At 42.2% G+C, this 24,222-nt stretch overlaps 1 protein-coding gene across 3 annotated transcripts; it reads right to left on the bottom strand.

Moving 5' to 3' along the window:
* Window positions 1-279: 279 nt before the first annotated feature.
* Window positions 280-22,000, bottom strand: cdh19 (cadherin 19, type 2). 3 transcript variants are annotated; one of them, XR_004612326.1, is made up of 13 exons: window positions 21,819-22,000; window positions 16,239-16,618; window positions 15,799-16,093; window positions 14,162-14,281; window positions 12,352-12,519; window positions 11,168-11,358; window positions 8,873-9,126; window positions 7,361-7,497; window positions 6,233-6,354; window positions 5,863-5,980; window positions 3,544-3,795; window positions 855-1,586; window positions 280-820 (listed from the first exon to the last, which is right to left on the bottom strand). XR_004612326.1 is itself a non-coding variant. In XM_034572440.1 (13 exons), exons 2-12 carry the CDS (start codon window positions 16,482-16,484, stop codon window positions 2,253-2,255), a joined length of 1,920 nt encoding a protein of 639 aa, XP_034428331.1. In that variant the 5' UTR covers window positions 16,485-16,618; window positions 21,819-22,000; the 3' UTR covers window positions 1,457-1,586; window positions 2,227-2,252. The 3 variants fall into 3 exon arrangements, 2 of the variants coding, with proteins under 2 accessions (XP_034428330.1, XP_034428331.1); XM_034572440.1 differs by lacking the exon at window positions 280-820 and adding an exon at window positions 2,227-2,269 and having other exon boundaries at window positions 1,457-1,586; XM_034572439.1 differs by having other exon boundaries at window positions 280-1,586.
* Between the last annotated feature and the right edge of the window lie 2,222 nt (window positions 22,001-24,222).

The raw sequence follows: 24,222 nt of genomic DNA, 5'->3' as shown, positions 1-24,222 counted from the left end.
CATAGAAATCGGTGGCTCACTATAAATACTGGAAAGGAAATGTTCCTACAGGCAAGAGGAAGTGAAGTGTTGTAAACCGTCCGACCAAATGAAAAACAAATAATTTCTCATCTACCTACCATCTACATCTTTTTCTAGTTAAGTTTAAGTCCCAGTTTAAAGCTGCGTGCATCATTACTGGTTTACAACAATAATATTTGGTTTGGTTTTCAAGCTGCAAACAACCGCTGTGCCCAACAACCTCGTTTCCATCGGCAACAGGTCGAAAACCTGCAGGATGTGACCTGCTCATTACAAAACTATAAATCCACACCAGCTGTTGAACGTAGTAGTGTAGCTACAAGTTAAATATTGGAGAGTGAATATCTGACAACATTCATCAGTTTTCCCTCTAAACAAACCGTCGTGCTGCTCCTCGTCTCCTGGATTCCCCACCAGTCAATTATTTCTGCCTTTACAGCTTCATCAGCAGATAATGTGTCATCGTTTTAGCAGAAACTGATTCAAGCCGCAGTCTGTGAAATATAGTTCAAACCTATATTATCCAACATTGCACCTTTGACCTCTTTGTCGAGCGGCTTTTCAGCAGCGGAGCCACATCGAGCTGCTTCCACTTGTGCTTTTCTTAAGGAGGACAGTCATTATTTGCACAGCGGTGAAAAGGGTCACTCGTCAGGAAAAATATAGCCACTGGTCTCATGAATGTAATATCTGTAAAATCTGCTCTAGCTATAGATATTTGGTATTTTATCGCGTACAGTGGATGGGATTTGATTGTTGCAGAGTCCAGAGAGAAAAGGTTCAACACACTTCATGTCTTCTATATTTGAACAGTTACAGCAAGTTAGAAAAACATGGCAGCAATAGCTTTTTATATGTACGGCTTGATTCTATCTTTAAAGGCAGAGTTTGACATTTTGTAAAATACAACAATTGGTTAGCACAAGCACCTCCATAGACATACACCTGCCGACTGTAGCTTTGCATTGTATCGATAAATAAAACGTGAATAAACATATTTCACAAAATGTCAAACTATTCCCCCTGAAGAAGAACCTCTCAGAAGATGGTGTCCTCCTCTCCTCCCCCATACCAAGGGGTGAGCTTCACCACGTAGGGCCTGGTGTTACAAGCTGCCTGCTCGGGTACAATCTCAAAAGCAGCCAGTGACTCCAGTGAGCTCAGGGAGCCTGCGGGAGACCCCGACCCCTCGTAAGCGTAGATCCTGAGGCAGTCGTACGGGGGGGCGTGAGGATCTCGATCAGCCTCCGCCATCCTGTCCATAATAAACTGCTTGAAGACGTCGTCCTCCGGCCCGATGAGGTGCGACTCTCTCAGGGACATCCGTATGCTGGCCCTGACGTCCTCCCTCCGCAGCCGCCTCTCCCTCCTCCTGTGGGGGTGGTGGCGCAGGGGAACGGCGGGCGGGCAGAAGTCTCGGCCTGCTCCGCCACCCCCGGGTTCTCCGTAATACAGCACCTTCTGAGACACCGTCTCTGGCAGCTCCAGCTCCTTCACCTCCACATCCTGCGCCTCCTGCTGTTTCCGCCTGTGTCTCCTCACCATCAGCATTAGAATTGACAGCACTGCAGACACAACACAGCGGGAGATCATTATAGTTAAACACCAGGGCATGAGCGCGGTGAGAAAAGAGCATGGAGGGTGCCTGATGGAGCGTGTACGTACAATGTAAAAGTGCACTAATGATAATAGCAGCCAGATTTGTTTTTTTCCATGACAACTTGTGGGTGCGAAAAGTCAAAACGAAGGCAAATTATGCCATAATTTATCTTTTTTTAATCTCAGGTCTCACACAAAGGAGGAAATTATTGTATCTGCTCCATGCGGCACGGAAAAGCTGAATGAGTGTTTATTGTCTCTGCCGTGTTTTCACCGGGTGTTGTTCTCATCCGACAGAGTGTTAGCATAGCAGGTATCGTCATTAATCTTTCATGTGATGGGCAGAGGGAGGACACAAAGCAGCCGAGGTCATAATAAAGCTTTTCACTATGCAAACCCATCAGCGTCCCAGGATGGCATTGCTACTGATGTATTGCAACCACTACGCTCATTACCTGACATCATTGCTCTGCAAGCTTTCAGCATTTTAATAGTACGTGTTAAAGGCACACCGGTGAGTTTTAAAAAAAAAAAGGGGGGATTCACATCAAAGTGCAGATTTGTTAATGAAAAAACCCGCTGTTAAGCACATGTTTATATACTTGCCGAAATTGAGGTGAAGTGGAACTGCTCTAGCTCAACAGATCCGCTGGAAAAGCAAAATATCAGTGAAATTTCCTCTGGAATCACCGACATATCTCCAGGTCCTAAATCTAGAATAACTCTGTAAACACTAATTCTCCTCCTCAGAGGGATTTTATTGGTTTTTCAGTGAGCGTATCCACGGCCCGGCGTATCTTGGCCTTTTTACACTTACACAAATTGCTCCCAGCCTCAGGGGGGGGGGGGCAGCTGATGGAGGTCTGACTACACAACATTTTTCTAAAGGGAGATTTCTTCTGCTCCCAAAAGCTCATTATTTCTGATGAATTATGAGTCAACGTTTCGGGTTTTTTTAACATCATCGCAGTAAAATGGTTTCAGAAAACTTAAAAATACACCTGACAACATGAACTACAAGTGAACTCAGTAGAGAGCAAACTTCACCCAAGGCCCGACAGTCACCTTCCATTAAAACAAGCCTCAGAGCTGAGGCCACATCACATTTCTCAGATACATGGTAATGGCAGTCATGGGTTTAAAGTCCTACTACAGTCCTATAAAACCACATTTAAATCAACTATCAAGACTTTTATTTGGATCTGCACGAAATTGCAAACGCCCATTGATACCAACCCCCTTAATATGTGTTTTCATCAAGTTTCACTCATTATTCTCTCAGAAAATGTTGAATCCAACAGAGAGAAACACAATTCCTGGATCTGACCTCTGATCCAGATCTGCACCAAATTTCATGATAAACCTTTCAGTAAGTTTTACATAATCCAGTTCACTATCAGAATCCACCCTTCCACCAAGTTTCAAGAAACATAACATCTGTGGTGGAGTGTAAAAAAGAAATAAGAATCACTTTGTAAATGTATAGAACAGCAGCTAAATCATTTCAGTGAAAGATAAAAACTACGAGTGGAATAAATTAAGTTTTGAATTATTTAAACAACTTCTGGAGTTAAAAGATAATAATAAAAAAAGAAGCTCTTAGGTTTCTCTCATCTGATTTGAGTTTAAGGGAAAACTATAAAGATAATATGTTTTAAAAACTTTAATTATCTAACTCACAACCTCATTTATTGATGTATATTTCTGTCTGATAACCTCTTCGCATTTAGAACTAATCTTCCAGCTCGAGCTGCTTTTTCATTTTTTTCCAATTCAATTTCAATCTTAAAGACGAAATGATTCTGATGTGAGATGATAAAGATTTTCAAAAGACAAAACTCAAATACATCCCTACATATGAACGATCATCATGTTCTGATGCAGCAGCCGGAGACGGACGCAGACACATGGTTTGACGTTTACCTGTGAGCGTGACCAGACAGACCAGGAGCCCTAACAGTGTTTGCAGGCTGACCCCCATGGACAGGGCGAGCGCCTCCACCCCTCCTGTGGGACAGTGTCCTGCAGGCTGGCAGCTGCACACGCTGATGGTCAAAGTGCTGGTGCTGGAGAGAGCTGGAGAGCCGCTGTCCGTCACCACCACGGGCAGGAGGTACTGGGTTCGATCCTTACGGGTGAACGTACTCCTGCGCGCCACGATGCCGGCTGTATTGTCTGAAATCGAGAGGGAGAGGTGCACTTTTCAGCTTTCTTTAGAAATAAAACAACAAAAAAACCCCACCACCACTTGCCGTGTGAGTAGTGATGTTGCGGGGGAATTGAAAAATAAGATGAATAACAAGTGAAGTGACACACGTAATGGGATTTAAAACACAATCCCAGCTCTGTGGACGGCCTCAGCACCTTGTCAAATGTAATTTTCACTGTGTACAAAAGTAAATCTAGAAAATCTGCTTCAGGTTTGGCTGCACCTGTGAGACTTTATTAAGGCACTGAACAAAAACTTTTGGGGAATGAAATACGCCTTGTGGCATATGGAAATGTGTTTTTTATTAAAAGTGCTCCTTCTTGATTCATTATTCATTTCCTAGTTGCTGACTGGACTGCTGGGCCTGCCTGGCTAACCACCCGTACACTGCACCTGCATACATTTCATTCCAGCCTATACGTTCCAACAAACTCCGACAACACAGTTTGTTCAATTTGTCAGCCCTTTTTCATTATGGAATCTGAAAGAGGGTCGACTACCCACTGATTCTGAGGCAAACACTCTTTCAATTTGCTCACTTGAAAGCCTGTCAGCCTCAGAAAGCACAGCCTCGTCCAAAAACAGCTCCCAAGCACACAGGACTCATTCAGATTCACACTTAGAAAATCTAAACATATCAAAAAGAGACATCAAGTACATTTTTATCAAAGATGCTCTCTGTCATTTTACGTAGTTCTCTTCACGATGATTTTTGTTCGTGCTCATTTTCCCAATATGTTTGGTTTAAATGTGTTATTAAATAGCCTGGATTTGTCTTAAAGTAGTAGCTCAAACTTACTTAATAACAGGTTGTATTTTGTTTGGATTCAGCTCTCAGCTAAACATCTCACTTCAAAAGCAAGAACGAAAAACAAACATATTTCCCCAAATATTGCACTATTCCATTAAAGGTTCAGTGTGTAGAGTTTAGTGACATCTAGTGGTGAAGTTGCATGTTGCAGCTGTATAACCCTCACCTCGCCCTCCCCTTCCGAACCTGTGGTAGACTTTAGTTTGTCCAGTCTGGGCTACTGTAAAAAAAACATGGCGGTCTCCGTAGAGAGGACCCGCTCACTATGTAAATACAGTATTGTAAAGTATAATAAAGTATTTAAATAGGCGTATAAGATAATTACAAACTAGTGAAAACATCACAAGCATTATTTTATATTCAGTTTCTGCCAATAGATCCTTTCACCTAAATCTTACACTCCGGACCTTTAAGCACAAAAGTAATAAACAGGAATATAAAGTGAAAGGTCCAGCTGCAGATCCAGGAAGTCACATTTAAGGTCCACAGGCTACAAACATGGACATAGCGATGTGTCCGTGTGAGAGATTCCGCTGCATGGGCTGCGTGTGTGTGTTTAAAAATGCTGATCCACTGCCCAGTCTTGTTGTCCAATTAATTTTTCAGTTCCTCTGGTGCTAAGCTTGATGTGATGATTCCAGCTCACCTCTTAACTCCGAATTCTCACGACGGGTTTTGCTCAAAATGAACATGTTTGGTCGTTGCCGTGTTACTTTGTCCCCGCGAGCAGCTGTTTCAGTGAAAAATCTACAAACACCGGCCTCGCGCTTGTTTCACACAGCATGAAACAGACTATGTCAGACACACTATTTGTCCTTGAGGACACATTTTCACCATCACTCACTCTCTCTCTCTCTCTCTCTCACGCACGGCTGGTTTTCAATGTGCCATTTCACTTTATTTTTGTCTTTAACCTGAACTCGCACCCCTGACAACAGGCTGGCTAAATGCGGCGGCTAGCATCTGAGAGGTGACAGGTAAGATGAGGAGATTGCAACGTGTCATTCAGAAGCAGTCTGGGTCAGGTTGCATTGGAATTCAGGATCGCGTTCTAGAACTCAGACCTGAGTCCGTCTGGGATGTAGAAGAGGCTTTTTTTAACGCTGTTCGGCACCAAGCTGCTACCACACGCACACAACCCTGAATGGGATTAAGGGAGAACGGTGCATATAAAGCTACAGAGAGTATTATGTGTGTGCCTTATTATCTGAGCAAATATAACCTTGATTATCTCGGATAGTGAAGTTGGGATTGATGTGCTTCTCGGGGACCATGGAGAAGTAGAAGTGGTGTCCCTCCACAGGCTCGTCTGGATCGACAGCGCTGAGCAGCTGAATGAGCTGAGAGATAAAAGATACATTACTGGAGATATAAGAAAAGCAGTGGCCACATATACACGGTTCTCGGAAGTCTAGATATTTATATGACTGAAGGTGACTCATTCAGGTAAAATGGCTAAACCACCTGAGTCCTTGTGTAAAAAGATGTGGAATAACGTTATTTGACGCAATATGATATAACATAGTAAGAGAACCTTTACAGTCAGGGCTACACAGTAAATCCTACACATCAGTATATCATAATATACATACTTCTCCTGCCTGTGTCCCCTCACAGATATATGGCTGGTAATCTCTTGCAAGCCTTGGCACGTTGTCGTTTATGTCCAGCACTTTGATGAACACCACCACCGAGGAGGATAAATGGTTCAGGGCTGCAGTAGAGAAGACAGACATTTACTGGAGTCCACTGGGCAGCGGGTCTCATAAACGCTTTGTAAAAATCTCTGTCAGAAATGAGACTTAAGACAGATGAATGTTTCCTCTTGAATCATGACGTTTGCAAACACACAGGGGAGAAAAAAAAGGACTTTTGACGTTTTACAGCTTTGTTCCAAATGAGATGTTGGACTAAAAACACAGGAAGTCCTTCTGTGGACATTTTTAAATGTTTTGTTAAAATCAATCTGTTCTGATAAACTGATTATAAACAAACACTTTTAATTAAAAGATAATATCCTCCACATAAAAGAAGAGTAAACATCCATGGAGTCTACAATAAGTTGCTTCAACTATTTATTCATTAACTTTGGGTTAACAACTAATTATTCATCACTGTTAGTTGACTTTTCAATGACTTATTCATTAACTGGCTTCTTCAACTACTTAACTATTAATTTAAGGTAACAATTTCAATTATTTATTCATTAATGTTGTTATTCAATCATTTATTCTTGTATCATTTTATATATTTGTGATTTCTATATATTCATATACTTGTGCTTCTTATTTATACCTATGAAAAGACCATATATGTGTGGATGAACATGTGGTACAGTTAATGGTAATGCTTCCATTTTAAAGAAATGCATACAATGTTTGTGTTGCATTTTCTATTTATAGTGTACGTAGATAAATTATGTTTATTTTCATAATTTCTCAATTCGCGTTGTATATATTTGGTTGTATTAGTGTTTTCTTTTCATTTATAGTTATTCATAACAACGTTTATGGTTGAACTGTAACATATCAAGACTCAATTGCATTTCTTTGCTTTGATAACAACATAAATATAAATATATATAAATATTGGCCGATATTTCAGTATCGAAAAATGTTTTACTCCTGAATAAATTGATCGGCTGCTGCCAATAACAACCCATTCCTCTAATAATCCTTATTCAGGATAAATCACAGATCAAGACGTGAAATGCTCCTCACATGTTTCCTTGGCTACGACTGTCACATTGTGCCAGTCTGTCGTCTCTCGGTCCAAGGCTCGAGCGACAGTAATGGTTCCATTGTTTGGGTCTATTTTGAAAGCTTTTGTGGTATCGCTCCTTTTGTCAACTGAATATCTGGAAAAAAAGGAAAATCACAGAGACAAACATTTAGCAGGCAAGGTTGTTTTCTGGGCAAACAAAACATTGCGATGCCACAGGGAGATTAATTAGGCAAACTGCTAAATTTTTTAATTTGTTGACAGATATCCAACAAAGAGGGTGCACACACACGCACACACACACAGAGACACACACACACACACACAAGCTCGTGTGTGACAACGTCAACAACACCGTCAAAACAAAGCATCGCACACAGACGGCATAGACACTACTGTGTGTATTTATTACAGTTACTTTAATTGAATATTATTTTTAATCTGGCCTCAGACTCTTTTCTATTTGTCATGAGTGAGGAAATGCAATTTAATAACGAGGAGCCGTTGTAAACATCGCCTGGAGAAACAGGAGCACTGAATAATAGTTCTCCTTACAGGTGGTGCAGCTGTTTTGGCAAAACACACGTTCCTCGTGACTTCTCCTGTGATAATGGGAGACGAGCGAGGGGCCTGATTTGTATTTAAATGCAAAAATAAACTTTAAAAAAAAAACATACGACCGAGCAAACAGGATTCTTCACGGAAGAAATATTTGCTTGTCATTGCACATGTCTTTCACGCCAACACACACTTTAACACGTGTTAATGTCCGTGATTATAATTCCACGGTGAATTAGTGTATCCAGGAATAAAAACACACTCAATAATGAGTCATCTCTTCGAGCCACTTTGCCGATAACAACACAGAGAATGAGCCAATTTGACCAAAGCAAACTTAATCATATTTACTAGAAGTGTGGAAACCCCTAAAATGTCAGGCTGAATTTATTAATCAATGAGACACTGTCACCAAAGGGACAGTAATAGACGCCAGGCTGAGGATGATATGCAGCACCTGCCACTCTTAAGCTCCAGCGAGATGGACTACAGGCACCAGTAGTGCTGCTGCCTCCTCTGCAACGTGCCCCACTTGCAAATGACTACAAATCTCAATTCCATATGCCGCCTGCTACGGTGCTTTATTACATTCCCACGTCCTAGTCACGTCGCTTTGTGATAATACCACGGCAATAGATAGAAAAGCCTGTGAGGTATAAAAAAAAATAAAAAAATCGTGATGATTTATTCAGCAGGGCTCATTTCCTACTAAAGTAATATGAGATAAATATGACCATGTACAGGGTATCCAGAGATCAAGGGTAAAAATGGATGCACCGAGGCAGTAACACTATTTGAAATGGAATGATTTTTCACCCCATGCAGGAAGCTGTCTCGGCCCAGGCTGTCTGGGGACGTTCCTCTCCCCCCCCCCCCCCCCCCCACCAGCCTGGTTATCTACCTCGTCATTATCGCACTGGCAGTTGGGTGGCACATGCCATTCTCAGCATTACCTGATGGCGTTGTCGACTGTGTCAGTGTCCCTGGCGCTGACGCCGCCGAGCAAAGTTCCCACGGCGGCATTTTCGGGAACTTTCCACTCGTAGACCGGCGAGAGGAAGACGGGCGGCTCGTCCACGTCCTGCACGATGATCTTGAGCGTCGTCCTGTCCGTGAACTCGTCCAGATCCAGAAATCGAGTGTCCACGTGGTCGTTAGCGGCGTCAGCCGCCATAACGAAGCGCCTCTTTGTTTCGTAGTCCAAAGGCTGTGAGGGAAAGAAATATTTTGAATACAGTAGCTGTTTTTAAGCAGAAAACACCCTGACAGATCATCAAATAAGCTCAAAGACGAACAGCTTTTATCATTTTCTTTGCCAACTTCCACCTAAGACAGACGATTATTCCGCAGAGAGCTGGACACGACTCAGACTGGGCGTTAAAATTGTTCCGTCGGTGTCAATAAGCTGCCAGCTGTGAGCGTGCACTTAAATAATGCTGTGTTTTCCTTTAACATTATGATGCTTGTAATAAGAAAACAGCACGCGAACCATTACTGCATTCCCAAAATGATTCAGAGGCACAGCCAGTGATGTTTCCCTCTTTTATTTCATTATCACGGCATCTAAACTGAAACCTCCCGTGAGAGGAACACAGGAGGTGAAAAAGCAGGAGGCAGAAGTGCAATAGAAATGTGAGGGGGAACTAACATTCATCCACATTTTCTATTCGAGTCGTCTCATCTAAAAAAACACCAATTTAGGACGTTTCTAACCTTCAACCACACGTGTTCATAGATGCAACGGCCCTGAGTCCACCCACTTGGAGCACAGGGTTATTTAATCACACTGTCGTACACATACAGTTATATGAATGAATTCACGTCGCTTATTACTTCTTGAATTCTCTTGAATAACGCCCTTTACGAATAGTAAAATGTCGCTTCAGCTGAAGTTTCTCGCGGACACTCTCCACATTGACCTGCAGAATTTTCAGCTGCTTGCTCATGTGCGGACGAACCTCCCAGCAGCCACTGCTCTCCGGCTGTGGAGGCAGCGTCGGCACAGCAGTTTAAAATGAACAGTTTTTTCCGGGATTCATGTCCTGCAGGTCCTCTTCATCCTCTGCACGGTGCTAACGCTCGTCTCAGCTCTCACTCTGAACCGGCGTCACGGCCTCAGTGACGACATCCCACACGCCTCGCCCCACATTTTCCACGAAACAAAAACCGACTGAATCATTAGACAGTAATTAAGTAATCTCAGAGCTGATATTCCCTCATCAGAAATAAGCTGCTTACACTGTTTGTTCTCCTGCTCCCTCCTACTGCAGCATATGGCTCTTTATCGTGCATATGGGCCGAGACTAAGCTCCTATATGAGCGCGACCTGGAGAGGAGACGCCAGCTTCTGCCAGGTGTGTGTGATTATTGGGTGTGTGTGCCAGGTTTTTATTTTATTTTATTTTATTTTAGCCTGAGTTGTATCTTGTTGTTGCTCCTTTGGTTATGTCTGCCAGCTGCCTCTGTGTGTGTATACCCGTACTTCTATCTTCGTGAGGACCGGTTAGACGATAAGACCTCATGAGGACCTTCTGGGAAAGTGAGGACATTTCGGTTGGTCCTCAAAACTTCTGCCGTTGTGCTGTTTGAGGGTTTAAGGGTTTAAGGGTTAACAGTTCCTTTATTAGTTTATATATGAAGAGGGAACTCCTCAAATCCTCTGGTTCTTCTCTTAGCAAAAACCAAAACAGCTCCGAATCTGGAGGATCTGACAGGAGCTGAAAATGATGATATTTTTAAAAGAAACATTTAAAACCCACCTATTTAGTCTTGCTTTTAGTTTTATTAATAAAATGTGTTTATTATCTCTATTATTTATCTTTATCTATTTCGGTTTACTCATATTTTAGTGTTGAATATTTATCTTTAATTATCTTGACTTTCTTTTATTGTTGTCTTTTGTATTATCGATTGCTTTGGTTTGAATTAGTTTTTAAATCTGAAGGCTCACATAAATAATACTCCCTCCTCTGTGTGTGTGTGTGTGTGTGTGTGTGTGTGTGTGTGTGTGTGTGTGTGTGTGTTGCCATACCTCTTATCAGTTGTAATGATTTTTTTCACTTTGTATGCGTTTGAGTCTGTAACAATAATTAAAACTTAAACACCATATAGATAAAGTGTGTGCTCAGCCACACAATGAATTCTACAATACTGCTTAAGGCGTCAGATTAAAAATGGATATTAAGTGAATTGATATTCAAAATAAAAAATGTGTAGAAGGCATAGCTGTCGAGGAGAGATATATTCACCTGGGCGAGCAGAACCACCCCCTCCTGCGTCACTGGGTCGGTTTGGATGATAAAAGTGGCGCTCTCCTCCAGGTCGTCATCCAGGGTGTAGGTCATCCTGGCGTTGATGCCAACATCTCCATCTTCCGCCATGATCCTGCCCACTGTGGTTCCCACAGCTGCGTTCTCAGGGACGGCGAAGGTGTAGAGGTCTGAAGAAGCAAATCATTCATAACGACACCGTAAGCGTGAGTGGAATATCACAAGGAATATGTATATGAAGGCAAATGTTTCCAGTGCATAATGATTCGGAAGAAAATAACAAATCAAAAAGTTTCCTCATTAAAACGTCGCCTACAGAGCTGGACAGTAAGTTGTTAGCAGCTAGTCAAGAGAGTTCGCTCGTGTGTAAAGTGATAAGAACGAGGAACATTGTGGCGAAGGGTCAATTTGTGCGAGTCACAGATAAGTTGCGGCGAGTCCACGTAATCCCGGCCTGACTCTAATAAGAAGATGAGAACATGTGATTGTGTCGTTGAGCCGCTCCGTTCGGACGGCAGCAGCAACTTGGAGGAACTCAACAGGCGACCGGGGAAAAGAAAAAATACTCCTGCTGATAATAATTTGCAATTATGTGAGAAAACAGAGGGCACAGTTCAAACTGAAGTGCCGCCATACAATATTTATTAGGCCTTTTTGACTGAACACAGAATCCTGGTGATACAGTCGCACCTGCAATAAATGTGAATGTGACATTAATAGTTAAAAGTATCGTCCTCTGTCTCATTTCTACAGAATTGATTTCTTCCCCGGGCATTCATTTGGTGAGGTTTATCGCTGAGGGGGCCAGGTTTGTTTCCAAAGGTCATGACAAATGTCCTCTCATGTGTGAATGATTAAATTCATGCATGTGCACGTGCACACAACATCCACGTCTCCTCCGCTCCCTTTCTCTCGCTCTGTCTCTTTTTTCCTTCGGCTTTGTCCTTTTAATTTTGACTGCCGGCTCAATAACAAGATGTGCACAGTCGGATGTTGTGCCGGCAGCGCAGAACCGCCCACCCGAACCGGCATGATCAAATAAATACCTCTTAGGTATAATATTAAACATGTCCTCGCAGTCTGAGACTCTTTGTAGTCGTATATTGATTCCCTGACAGTGTGTGTGTGTGTGTGTGTGTGTGGTCTGCGTTACTGTGACTCACGGTGCTGGAACGTGGGTCCATTGTCGTTGACATCAGTCAGGCTGACGGTAACTGTGGTGGAGGTGGAGTAGCCGCCGCTCAGGCCCAGCATATCCTTCACCTGCACCACCACCAGGTACTGCTCCCTGGCTTCACGGTCCATGTTTGGCCAGGATGTTACAATAGTCCCTGCAGGCGGAGGAGCCAGACAGAGCGAGAGGAGGCAGACGAGTGAAGAATCAGCATCATTAAGACGACATTAAACAGAACTGTGGGTGGATCTGTGGTAAGTAAACAAACTCTGCCTGGAGAAGTCTCCGGGAGAGAGCTGTGCATTGTGTATAATAAAAACTGCAGCACAATAAACTTCGAGTCTGCAAATTTAATCAGTGCAAAAAGAAATATCAAGAGGGCTTTCAGATGAGTTAATGCTCCGTCCGTCTGGCCAAAGCGGGCAGCAGTAAACAGATGAGCAATTTGAATCAAGAGAATTAAATCGACCTGGAACATTTATGCAATTTTTCCTTTGTAAGTCATCATTTCAATCAGTGATCCATCTACAGAATCCTGTGTTTAGATGTTTCTCAGCAGCTTGTGACACAATATGTATATGTTACTTGTCGTGTATGACAAATGGCCAAGAAACAATACTGAAAACCATATGTTTTTTTTATCCAAAGATAAAACGTGCATTTTTCTTTAGTTTTACCAGAAAAATATCAAACGCAACAACTTGTTTGTCTGCGTTTCAATTGTTTTTATATCCGTCAGTCCAAGAACATTTGTCCATATTGTAAATGGCAGACAGGACACGAATGTTTAGTTTTACTTAATAAAAGATCACTTTTTGAAAACAACTGGGAATTGGTGATTTCAGCAAATATTACTGCAAACAGAGAAAATAGCAAATTTTCAGATGTAGATTAACACACATTTGATGAAATGAAATTTAACATCAACAGGACTTGAAATGATTTTAAAAAACCACAATGCAATATCTCTGAATTGCAATGAAGTAGTTTGTGTTTTTTTTTATAGTTTTCCCTTTAAACTACTATAAAAGCAAACCCCTTAATCTGTGTGTTATATATTTTAAGCAGAAACCAATCCATGTATCCACAGACTGTTACTTTAAAATACCATTAAAACACATTGAATTCAGTTTTATTATTCAGTCAAGTTTTATGGTAAAAGAAAGAATTAATTTCAGTTTTACAGTGTTTTCTCAGACTCTAATTCCACAAACAATATTTGTGAATATGTTTTTCTCAGATTTTAGACCCATGGGATTCATTGACAATCGAATGACTCCTCTTCCTCGCAGGTTAACTGAAGCCACGAGCTAAACTACAACTTGTAGAGTTTCGGAGTCAACTGCTCTCGACTCTTCAATCGAAACCAACAAGTGTCTCCCGAAAAAGTCTGATTTGTGTCAGGAATGGCCCCCCCCCAACTTATGCACAGTTCAGGTCCACAATGTGTGTGGGAGGAGCAGTAACTGACCTCTGGACCGCACAAGAAAACTCTGGAAATGTGCCCACACCAATTTCCTGTGAGGGTGCAATCACTTATATTGTGTCTTAGTTTAGCCGCAAATAAAAGTAGATGAAATTTGTCAATAGTTATTGTTAGAGATTTAGTCGTCAGGGGAAAAACTCCCAAACTTGAGACGAAGCAGAAAGACGAGACAATTTTCATTTAATCTCAATAACCACATATTGGAAATATTTCTGAACTTATATTAAATCTAAACTTTATTCCTGCACAATCAAATCTATTGTGTGTCCTCTAAATAACCCAAGCTGTGTTCGTTCATGCATATCGGAAATACCCGTCTTTGGCTCCACGGAGAAGTAGGGCTCCCCCTGCAGGATGGAGTAGATGAGCTTGGCGTTGTTTCCGAACAGGGGATCATCGGCATCTGTGGCTGTCACCTGGGCCACTGTGGTCCCTGTGGAGTGAGGGGGGGGGGGGATCACACAGTTGGAGTTAGCTCAGGCTGCAGTTCCAGTCCACGGGGAAATAAAGTGATTATGCCACAGTCCCGCAGGGTTTGTCTGTCTGGCGCAGGGGGAGGGGGACCGGAGAGGGATGTTGACAAAGGAGGGAGAGGGATGAGGGGAGTGGGGGGGGGGGGGGGGGGGGGGGGGGGAGCAGCGATGGCAGTGCAGGTGTGTGTGACAACCTCTTCAGCCCCGTAGCGATATCTCTGTCTCTATTTCCACCTGACCCTTGTTTCTATCCTTCACACTCTGATGCGGTTTCACCTCCCTATCTCTCCCATTTACTCCCCTCTTCTCCGCTGACCATATCCTTCTCCTCCTCACCTTGCTCCGTACAGTATCTCTCTCTCCCTGTCTCTCGTCTATCTCATTCGAGGGGGGGTTTGGGTTCCCAGAGGGAGCTCTGTCTTTCACACAGCCAGGGATTTACTGCAGTATTTCTGATTCTCCCTCGCCCGCGCTCCAGCCTTCCCCCTCTCACTCTCTCTTTCTGAGTCAAATGCATTATGATTTATTACAAGTGAGATGTAATGCTGCGAAAGCAGATTACGTATAAATTGAAATGGTAATGTTTGTGGTATGAAAAGGGCAGTGGTTATAATAACGTTATTTAAGAAATTTAGCCATAAAGGCATCCGAGCCACTGAGGATAGGGAATCTAATACTTTTGACTTCCTGAACGGGGACAGATGACAGACATTCATATAACCTTTAGTTTATTGTCTTCAGTCGAGATTTAAGTTAAGGGATAATACATTTGAGAAGTATAAAGATAATAAAGGAAATAAAACCGGTTTTATCTTCCCAAAAAGAAAAAAGTTTAAATATTTGTTTTCTATGAATAACTCTGAATGACATTAAATCTTAGAAGATGACATTGTGTGCTTAAACCATATCTTACTACAACATTAAAAGCCTAGGAACAGTTATTTCTGCACTAAATGTCATGACATCCCATCTAACTGTTGTCAGGATGCATAAATACTTGAGTCCAAACTAAAGTTGTTGACTTATGACCGATGTTGCCACTCACCGTTAGCATGACTGTAAAAAAAAAATCAAGAGCGCCACATCTTATCAATATGAGAAAATGAAAGTGAAATACTCTCGGTAAATCACAGACCTTCCTGTGAACGGGTTATACTGAGGACCGTTTATTCATCCACGATTTAGTTCCACTGAAAGCTGTTTACAGCGAGCCCAGGCCTGTGGATTATTCAGAGAACAGGACGTTGGAAGGACATGTCGCTGTTGAATATTTAAACATGTCATTTTTTACTGCCGTGTGCCGCAAATTTAATTTTGTCCGTCTTTGCCGGACTGGGGTGAAGGTAGAAATCTAATAGACAGATATCTCTCTCTGTGTTTTGGGGGATTTTGGTGGAACTGAAGCTTTTAGATTTGACTCTACGTGCCTGTATGTTCAGCTTGCGGTGTTAGAGGGAAACTTTCCTCTCAGACATACCAGTTGGACACATCTCGGGGATGCTGGACACATATGGTTCATTCTGGAACTGGGGGACGTTGTCATTGATGTCTTGCACCTGGATGATAAACTCTGACTGGGGCTCCTCGGGCTCGTTGGACCTCCTGTTGATAGCCTGGGCTTGAAGGATGTAAAAAGCCTTCTCCTCACGATCAAGCTTCTTCAGGGTCCGGATCTCACCAGAATACTCATCTATCTCAAACACATCTCCGGCGCCTTCCCCTGATAGTATGTACTTGATAGAAAACTCGCCTCGGTCGGAATCAGATTTGAGCTGCAGAAAGAGGGGGCGGGGGGGGAGCACACACACAAAAGCTTTATTCTTTAAACACGGTTTCCCGTGGCACCGAGAAAAACACGATTTTTCAAAGTGAAGTACCACATCAAGGACATGGAGGACATTCAATCTGGAGCAGCACCTGGCCAATAACACGAGGAGTGGGATCTTCCTCTGGGACAAACAGCTGTTTCCAGATCCAGCCTCTCTTCAGGCGACGGTGCAGATGAGTGGAGCCCTGGGCAAATTGTTGGGCTTCCAGACCCTGAGTGCATCTCATATCGCTCAGCACCCCGCCAGGAAGCATGGAAAAGAACGTCACCACAGCCAAAACGCCCGGCGCGCTCATTTTTACTGTCCATCCGTGCATTTCCTCTGCACTTCCCATGGTTAGTGGACGGTAGATGGAAGCGTCACTGGTCCGGCGTTACCAATTCTTCACTCAACAGCAAAGTCATCCAGGATCCCTGCAGAGCTGTATGCCATGTTGTTGTGATGCGGTTTGTGTGCACGCTCATGTCCCTGAAATAAAAGTTAAGATGCAATTAATTGCTGCAGGGAGAAATTACCAGCAGTGCACAGAGACTTCAGAACGAGGAAAATGAAATCTGTAGTGAAGCAAAATCCAAAAATCTAGTGTATAATTACACAAAGCTGGAAGTAGTATTTTGTTTACATTTAAAGGACGAATATATCTACCTGAAAGTATGTTGTTTTTTTTAGCTAACATTAACCATTTAGATGTACGACGTAAATATAGATTAAACGGTTTAAATATTTGTGCTATGTGTATTTAAAACAGTTAGCTAAAAGTAATGGATATACATGAATAATACAAAATATAAATAAATAAAAGCTAAAAGTAATAAACGGTTGCTATAAATAAAGAATACAAATTGGAAATTTAGCTAAATGTAATGAAAATGTTGGAATTAATGCAAAAAATAACAGTTTAAACGGCTAAATATGATAAATACACAGTTGAAGGGATGAATTAATACCAATGCAAAATGAAAGAATGAAGCTCATTCGACACAGAGCTGCAGGTACGTCTGACAAAAAAGACTGAAAACTTTTGTTCTTTGTCTTTTTTGTGTTTATCTAAAGACTTGTGTTGAACAGAAATTCAGATTTAAAACAAATTCAAGCAGCAAAAGCCAATGCAAATTCAATTTTGCAATAAAAAGACAAAACAAACTCTTTGTTCACTCTCTCCTTATCGTCGCTCTGCGTACAGAGGTCCTGCAGAGGAGGCTGGAAAAGCAGCCCTTTGTTTTGAATTCAGACAAGACCTCGCATTGTGCTTCACAAAGGGGAAGCAGCGCCCCAACACCATTCCTTAAGCATGACACTGCACTCTGCCGCTGACTAATGAAGACTTCTAATTAGATCAATGTCTCCCCAGACATGGAAAACAGAGACACACATGCCTCTGACAAACTATGAGTCAAATCGATGCGCCAATTACAATGTGCAGCAGGATGAGGGTCAAGAGGGTGAGGACAATGAAAGTCAAGCGAGGCAGAGGAGGAGCTGGGACCACACAAACACAACAGACAACGGCACTGACAAGAGTTGAACTTACTTTCTATTGAAAATGTGGATTAAATGTTGTGGCCATTGTCAACTTTGTGCAAAGAGACAGTTTGGACACACAGGTTGTCTCCAGGGTTGTTTGACCCAAGTGTGTCACATACACATATGAACATTTGGGGGGTGGTGACCATATCTGACTTTGGAGTTGCAAACAAAGAGGTTGAAATTGGTCATCACTCTGAAATATGTTTTTTTCTTGAGCCTCCATACAACAAAATTCAACACAATGTTAAAAGCCATTCATTGAGCAGGAGTCAGATTAATGACTTCATCTGATAAACGAGCATCTTTTAGAACAACAACAAAAAAAGTGAAGAAAAATAGAGGAACTTAATCAATAGTTTTGGGACAGTTTGTAATAAATGAAAGTCAAGTTCACTCGGTTTAAATCGGGTGGAAGCATCTAGCGTGTAACAATGTAGTACACAACATTATCACAGCACAAACAAAGCCCTGATGAGGAATCAATACATCAGCCACGCTGAGCATGAGCAAACAGGGGCGTGCTGCATTTCAGGATAACTTACGATCTTAATGTACTAATCATATCTTCAATGCATCCTCAAAATGACACCTCCTATTTATTTGCACCAACAATAAAAACAGCGGATAATTTGCGAATATATGAACGCTGAAAGATGATTTGCAGCCTCCTCACATACATTATAAACGTATTTAATACACATACGTTATCAAGTCTTTTACTTTGAAAAGCACAGAAAATTACAAAAAAAACACTTACACCAGCACTCAGTGGGATCCGTTGTAATTAAGGGTTAAAAGCTACAAACCATTTACTGTAATATCTGCATACTGTGTACGTTTCCATCCAAAATACTGCATATCAGGCGAGTGCATGCTCTTTTAGCCTGGGTGGCCCCGTCGGAAGTGTAAAATATAGAGCATAGTGCAGGAAGTTGTTTCGGCAGCTGTAGTAGTCGGATGTATTAATGCTTCAACGGCTCATAATGTCCGTGTTTAATCTTGTAAAAGTGAATTAGTTGTCAGGATCCATTTTGTAACGAGCTGGTAAAATCAATTACTGATGAGAGCTTTCATTTCTTAATTCAATCTCGATACAGAACATGAACGGGAGTAGGTGTTTGCGCTTATGTGAGTCTTTACCGAGCGGATTCATATCTCCGTGCATTTGCGGAGTGACATTCCAATTAGTGGCCAGTGAATCGTGAGCTGTTATGGTCTTTCATGGGGCTGCCAAGCACGCGCCCAAACTGAACGCCCTGAGCCAGAAAGCAGACAACAGCCCTCAATGATGTTACTCGGAGCAACTGCTCAGCTGCCAACATGCCAAGGAGTCTGCGTGAGGCAAAGAACAAGCTCCCAGGGGGGGGATGAGGATTTACTGATGTGGCTGGAATAATGCACAGGTCAACAGATGTTTAGGTGTCAATTTAACAAGATGGGCCTTTCTGGAGGGAAGTGATGAAATTCGGGGGAAATAATGGGTATGCCAGCTCCGGTTCTGTAAATAGCAAAGGAGTCAGGGAGCAGGTGAAAGTACAAGTTCATGTCCATAACTTACAGCTGTGTGCAGGTTCTGAGGGAGAAATCAAGAGTCACTGAATATTAAAAACAACCAAAAAAAGGAGCTCTCTGGTCAATTTTCTCCTTTCAAGAGACTCTCATTTCTAGATGACATGCATGCAGTACATGTAGAGTGCCCCGTGGCTGACAGCCATTCATTACCTCTAATAGGCCTTCCTCCCATTTCCTGCAGACCTCCTGCAGCCCGCATGTACAGTACGCCGCTCTGCCACATGACAGAATGACAATGAGCTGCAGTCTCACAATGTTAAGCACCAGATGCGCTGGGACGGTCACATTATTTCCCCTCTATGCTGGTTGTGTTTCATCTAATAAAACGTCGCTCTGTTGCGGTAATGGTTTTTCCGGATGCTATTAAAATGCGTCTCGTGTGCCAACGCAAATGTTGAAACGCGGTAATAAAGAAAAAAGCAGCTTCCACTCGTCATTGTGGATGAGACGTCGGTGTCGCGACCTGCGGACACCAGCGGCCTGGTAATGCCGACTTTACACGAACGTTAATTACGTTGTTTTTCTTGCATTAATCATTTGACTGGGTCGTATATAAAAGAAAGCAAAAAGATGCAAAACGATGAAAATATAAAGCTGAATGATAAATTTGCACCCAGACCTGTTAACTGCAGCGATTTATAACCTTGGGGGGAAAAAAGACAAACATCATTTAAGCCTCACTTCTTTAAGATCACCCTACCAAGACAAAATGTCCTTAATTGGTCATTTGGGAGCCCATCATGAGACTCAGTGTTTACTGTTCGGCTCCACTAAACAATTACACTGGCATGTAGTTTATGTTCCTTAATTCAGGACGTCAAACGAGTCCAAAGAACAACAGGGGGACGTCAAGTCATCATGTTCTTGTTAGTAAGTAATTTGTTAGATTTTGTGGAAGTGGAAATTATCACCGTTTAGCAGTGTCACGGATTTCCACTGACATTTATCAGCAATCTGCACAAGAGCCTATTATTTCTTTTTTTTGGGGGGGGGGGAAACACAATTAACTGATGCTGTCAAAGTTATTAATAATTAAAAATAACACAAGATGAGTGGATGTAAATTACGTCAGGCAATTATCTGTAAAGGCTCAATTATGATGATGGAAAGAAGTTTCACAACAAGGTTCAAAGAATATCACACTTGGACGATATTTTGAAATAATAAAAACGACAAGTTACATTCAAGACTTTTTAAGACCATAATGATTAATGATGGTGCCAGAACTGATTCTTTTTTCATAAAAGAGCACAAAACGTAAAGTTCAAGTTGAAGTTTAACATATTAACTCTTAAAAGCTTAAAGTATACTTAACTTAAATATTTAAATTTACAAAAAATAAATAAGACACTATGTGTAAACAACAGTTTCAGTGGTTAATGCTCCACCTCCGGGCCCAGGGACGCCCACTCTGCAGGACGATGTGCTCATCATTGGCTCAAACATGGAGCGTCCCTCTGCTTTCAAAGGAATCTTCAAACCTCTGCTTCACTTCCTGAATCCTCTCACGTGAAATACACACTTTCAACCCTTTAGCTTTAGGATGGAGGTAGATACTAGCAAACTGCAGGCTCAACATAACGTGCTGCCAGAGCCGTGTGGAATCCATAACACCCAAAAGCCGAGTGAACTGGGATCGATTCTGACCGGAGAGTTTGTAGACGGTCAGTTCTACGTCGGTTTGCAATTGTATTACAATATTTGAATTGTCGAGAAAGAACTACAACAAACAGAGACATTTGAAACTATTAAAACTCATTTTGAAGTAGTATTAATAAAGACCTAAACGTATATTTAAGACTTAGTACACAATAGTTTACCATATTTAAGCCCTTTTAAGGCCTAAAATAAAACATTTTGATTCTGACTTTTAGCAGAAACCCTTGAACATCCATGATGCTGTCATGTTTACTTTTCCAATATTGACATTTGGTTCTGTCCTCATGCACTGAGTTTCTTCTGCAGTGTAAAGAGTCGAATTCCCCACTTTAGGAGAGGCAATGAAACTATAAATACTATATTTCACATTTCAAATAATCTCTAAATCTGTTTTTTTACACAATTTTAAAATGCAGTGAAAGATTGTGTTTTGTTGCTACACAACACAGGCCAGTACACAGGTCAGCTACTCAACAGGAGAGAAGTATAAAGTGTGTATGAACTGTCAGATTATTATCAACACCGAGGCCACAATGATCCAGAAAGTTTCTCTCAACCACATCATTTTATTCCACTTCATTAAATCCACTTGAAAGCAGTTCTTTAGCGGAGTGAAACATCTCTGATGGTTATTTTAGACGGCACACCGCTGCTAGAATGCCAGCATCCATTTTAAAAGATGCAAGAAATTCGCCGACTCCTCGCTGTGACAAACACAAAGAACCCGTGGACTCATTTAGAATTGATTGCATTCAGTTATTATGTATTTTCTTCCTTTCTGCTGCTGAGAACCTCTTGTTCTCCTGCCTGCGTTCCTCTTTACATTCCATCCTGGACAAAATCACATCTAATCATCTCCTGACAACAGATTATCTCCTATAGGTTGTATACCATCCACTGCCACACCCACCTGTTTGTGTGATGCTGCTGTCCCCCCCGAGCCACTTATCCCCAGCCGCCATCGAGGGAGATCATCGTGGGGTGTAAGGAAACACAATCTGCTTAACTAAATACCCTGGTACTGGAAAGCAATTCAGTCGCCACAATAGCAGAAGCGAATGCGCGTGGTTCTCACAATGCGTAATCCCCTCCACTTACGACCTCCCCTTTTCTTCTCCTTCTCCTTCTCCTTCTCCTTCTTCTTCTTCTTCCCTCCTCTGTCCTCCTCAAACTTCCTGGGAAAGAACAAACACAGGCTCTATTGTCTGGGGCCTCGCATCAATGCCGACGAACACTCAGGGCCTTCATCACCATGCAAATAGTCACAGCCTCAGACTTACAAATGGATTTCTATTCCGTTTGCTCGCTGGTTTTTTCGTTTTTCTCCCCCCCCCTCCTCCCCATGTTCCGTGAACAATCCAGCGTTTATTAGAGTGGAGCCGGAGCTCGGAGGCGATGGTAATTCATCCACTGTAAGGCCACTATTTCTGCCCCCGAGACGACGGCAACAGTCTGTTTTTTGACATTCAAGCCGAGGGAGCGGGCCGTTCCTGCGCCCCCCCCCCCCCTCTGGTATGGTCACATTTAGAAATTGACCCGTCGTGACACGGAGTTGCAAAATCAGTCAAGATGTTGTTTTTCGTTTCCCTTTCTCCCTACTGGTGATCGGGGGGTTGTTGTAGAACAAAAGCTGACCAGAAGTCGACATGTGTATGTTTGGGATTCATTTATAGTTAAAGACAAATCACACGACTTACAGAAGGAAAAACTGATTTCCAACTGAGCGTAACTTTGCCAGGTTGTGAATTGATCTGGATTTCGATAGAGATCCCAGGATTGTTCATAACACTCCAAGTGCAAAATGCTTCTCCCAATCTCCGCTTAACAAACCCCGGCCTTTGTCAATAGAACACACGCAGCCACGCCCAGAACTGACAGAAATGATCGATGCGGCGTCTGGTCGTCAGCCGAGCTTCCAGAGACAAAAGCCTGGAAGGAGGAGTGAATTACAAGACGCTTGCAAACAGGCAATAACAGATTCTTAATGGGGCATAAAGCTGCTGTGAGATGTGAGATGAGATATTGTTTCCACATCACCATCGTTCCAACTGAAATCTGTTTTTAACCGATCACACACTTCTGGCGTTGCATGGTCCTGACGTCACAGTCGTACAGTGTCCGTGTGTGTGTGTGTCACAGATACTTTTAGTGGGGGGGAGGGGGCGTTGACTTTGACCGAATTTACTAGATTTTCCCTGGAAAGTTAAACACAAGTACAATTGTAACGAGCACAATGAAAAGGGACCAGAATCTGTTTTATAGTGACAGTTAAGGAGGTTTTGTTTTCATGGGTTAGCAGCATTAAACAAAAACCACCGGGTGGATCACCAGGAAACTCGGTGGAAGGAAGTGGTGCGAGTCCGGGATAGATCCCATAATGATTTGGTGCAGATTAGCACAAGGGGGCAGATCCAGGAATTCTTCTTTAACATTGTGTGATGGGAAAGGTTTTTTTTTTCCCCCGTCGATTTCTGGGGAAATAAGTCAGACATATTCAGGGGACATTCATGAGTAAGTGTGATTTGATCCAAATAAAAATCCAGATCTAGTGAATTTAATCTATGTTGGGCTTTGGCAGATCTCTATATATGTAAAGTACCCTTTTAGTTTACTATGTCAACAAATGCCTTTATTCTTAAGTTACTCTTGAAACAGCTTCCATGTAGCTACCTGTCAGTGCTGCAGGGTTTGGAAAAGGATTTTTAAGTGTATTTTATTATTATTATTTGACAGGCATAGTGAAGACAGACAGGTAGGGTTGGGACAGAGAGTGGGGAACGGGCTGTAAATGGTATTGCTGGCTATGAATCAAACTGGGGACTTGCCACTCATGGACAATGTGCCAACTAGTGATGTGCTCTGAGCTTTCAGCTAAAGTTTCCACAACTTTTAATTGTCCATTTTCAGTCGACTTGGGGTCAATGTAAAAGGAACAATACTCAAATTTAAAATTGTGAGAGACACCGGTCTCAAAAAATGGAGTAAATGCTATTTTTTAATTTGTGGTAATATAAACGTACATTTACCCTCCACTGCACAACCCTGCTGGTAATTATAATGGTAAATCCAATTTTAATGAGTTAAACGTTTGTCATCTTTGACTCATTTTTGATTTGACAACCAAATAACCTTTTGGATTGAAAAACCCAAAGAGGATTCATTACATGCTTCTCGTAAACACTCTGACCTCCGAGGGATAATTACTGTACGATCCTAAACAGCGCTAATTGATTCGATCATTAGAAAAAGCTCGGAGACGGGGCCTGACTCGCACAGTCGGCTGTAACAGTCTCCACAGTGGCCGCAGCCGCCTT

This window comes from Hippoglossus hippoglossus, chromosome 20 (assembly GCF_009819705.1).
Source record: "Hippoglossus hippoglossus isolate fHipHip1 chromosome 20, fHipHip1.pri, whole genome shotgun sequence".
Taxonomy (NCBI): Eukaryota; Metazoa; Chordata; class Actinopteri; order Pleuronectiformes; family Pleuronectidae; genus Hippoglossus; species Hippoglossus hippoglossus.
This window is presented reverse-complemented; position numbering and strand designations above follow the sequence as displayed.

Bases quoted from the DNA above. Each gene is read 5' to 3' on its own strand.
- cdh19 (XM_034572439.1), bottom strand. From the start codon at position 16,484: ATGGGAAGTGCAGAGGAAATGCACGGATGGACAGTAAAAATGAGCGCG. The intron at 11,359-12,351 runs GTGAGTCACAGT...TTGCTTCTTCAG, and splicing joins TGGACCCACGTTCCAGCACC to ACCTCTACACCTTCGCCGTC. The intron at 6,355-7,360 runs GTGAGGAGCATT...TCTCTACTGCAG, and splicing joins AGTCGTAGCCAAGGAAACAT to CCCTGAACCATTTATCCTCC.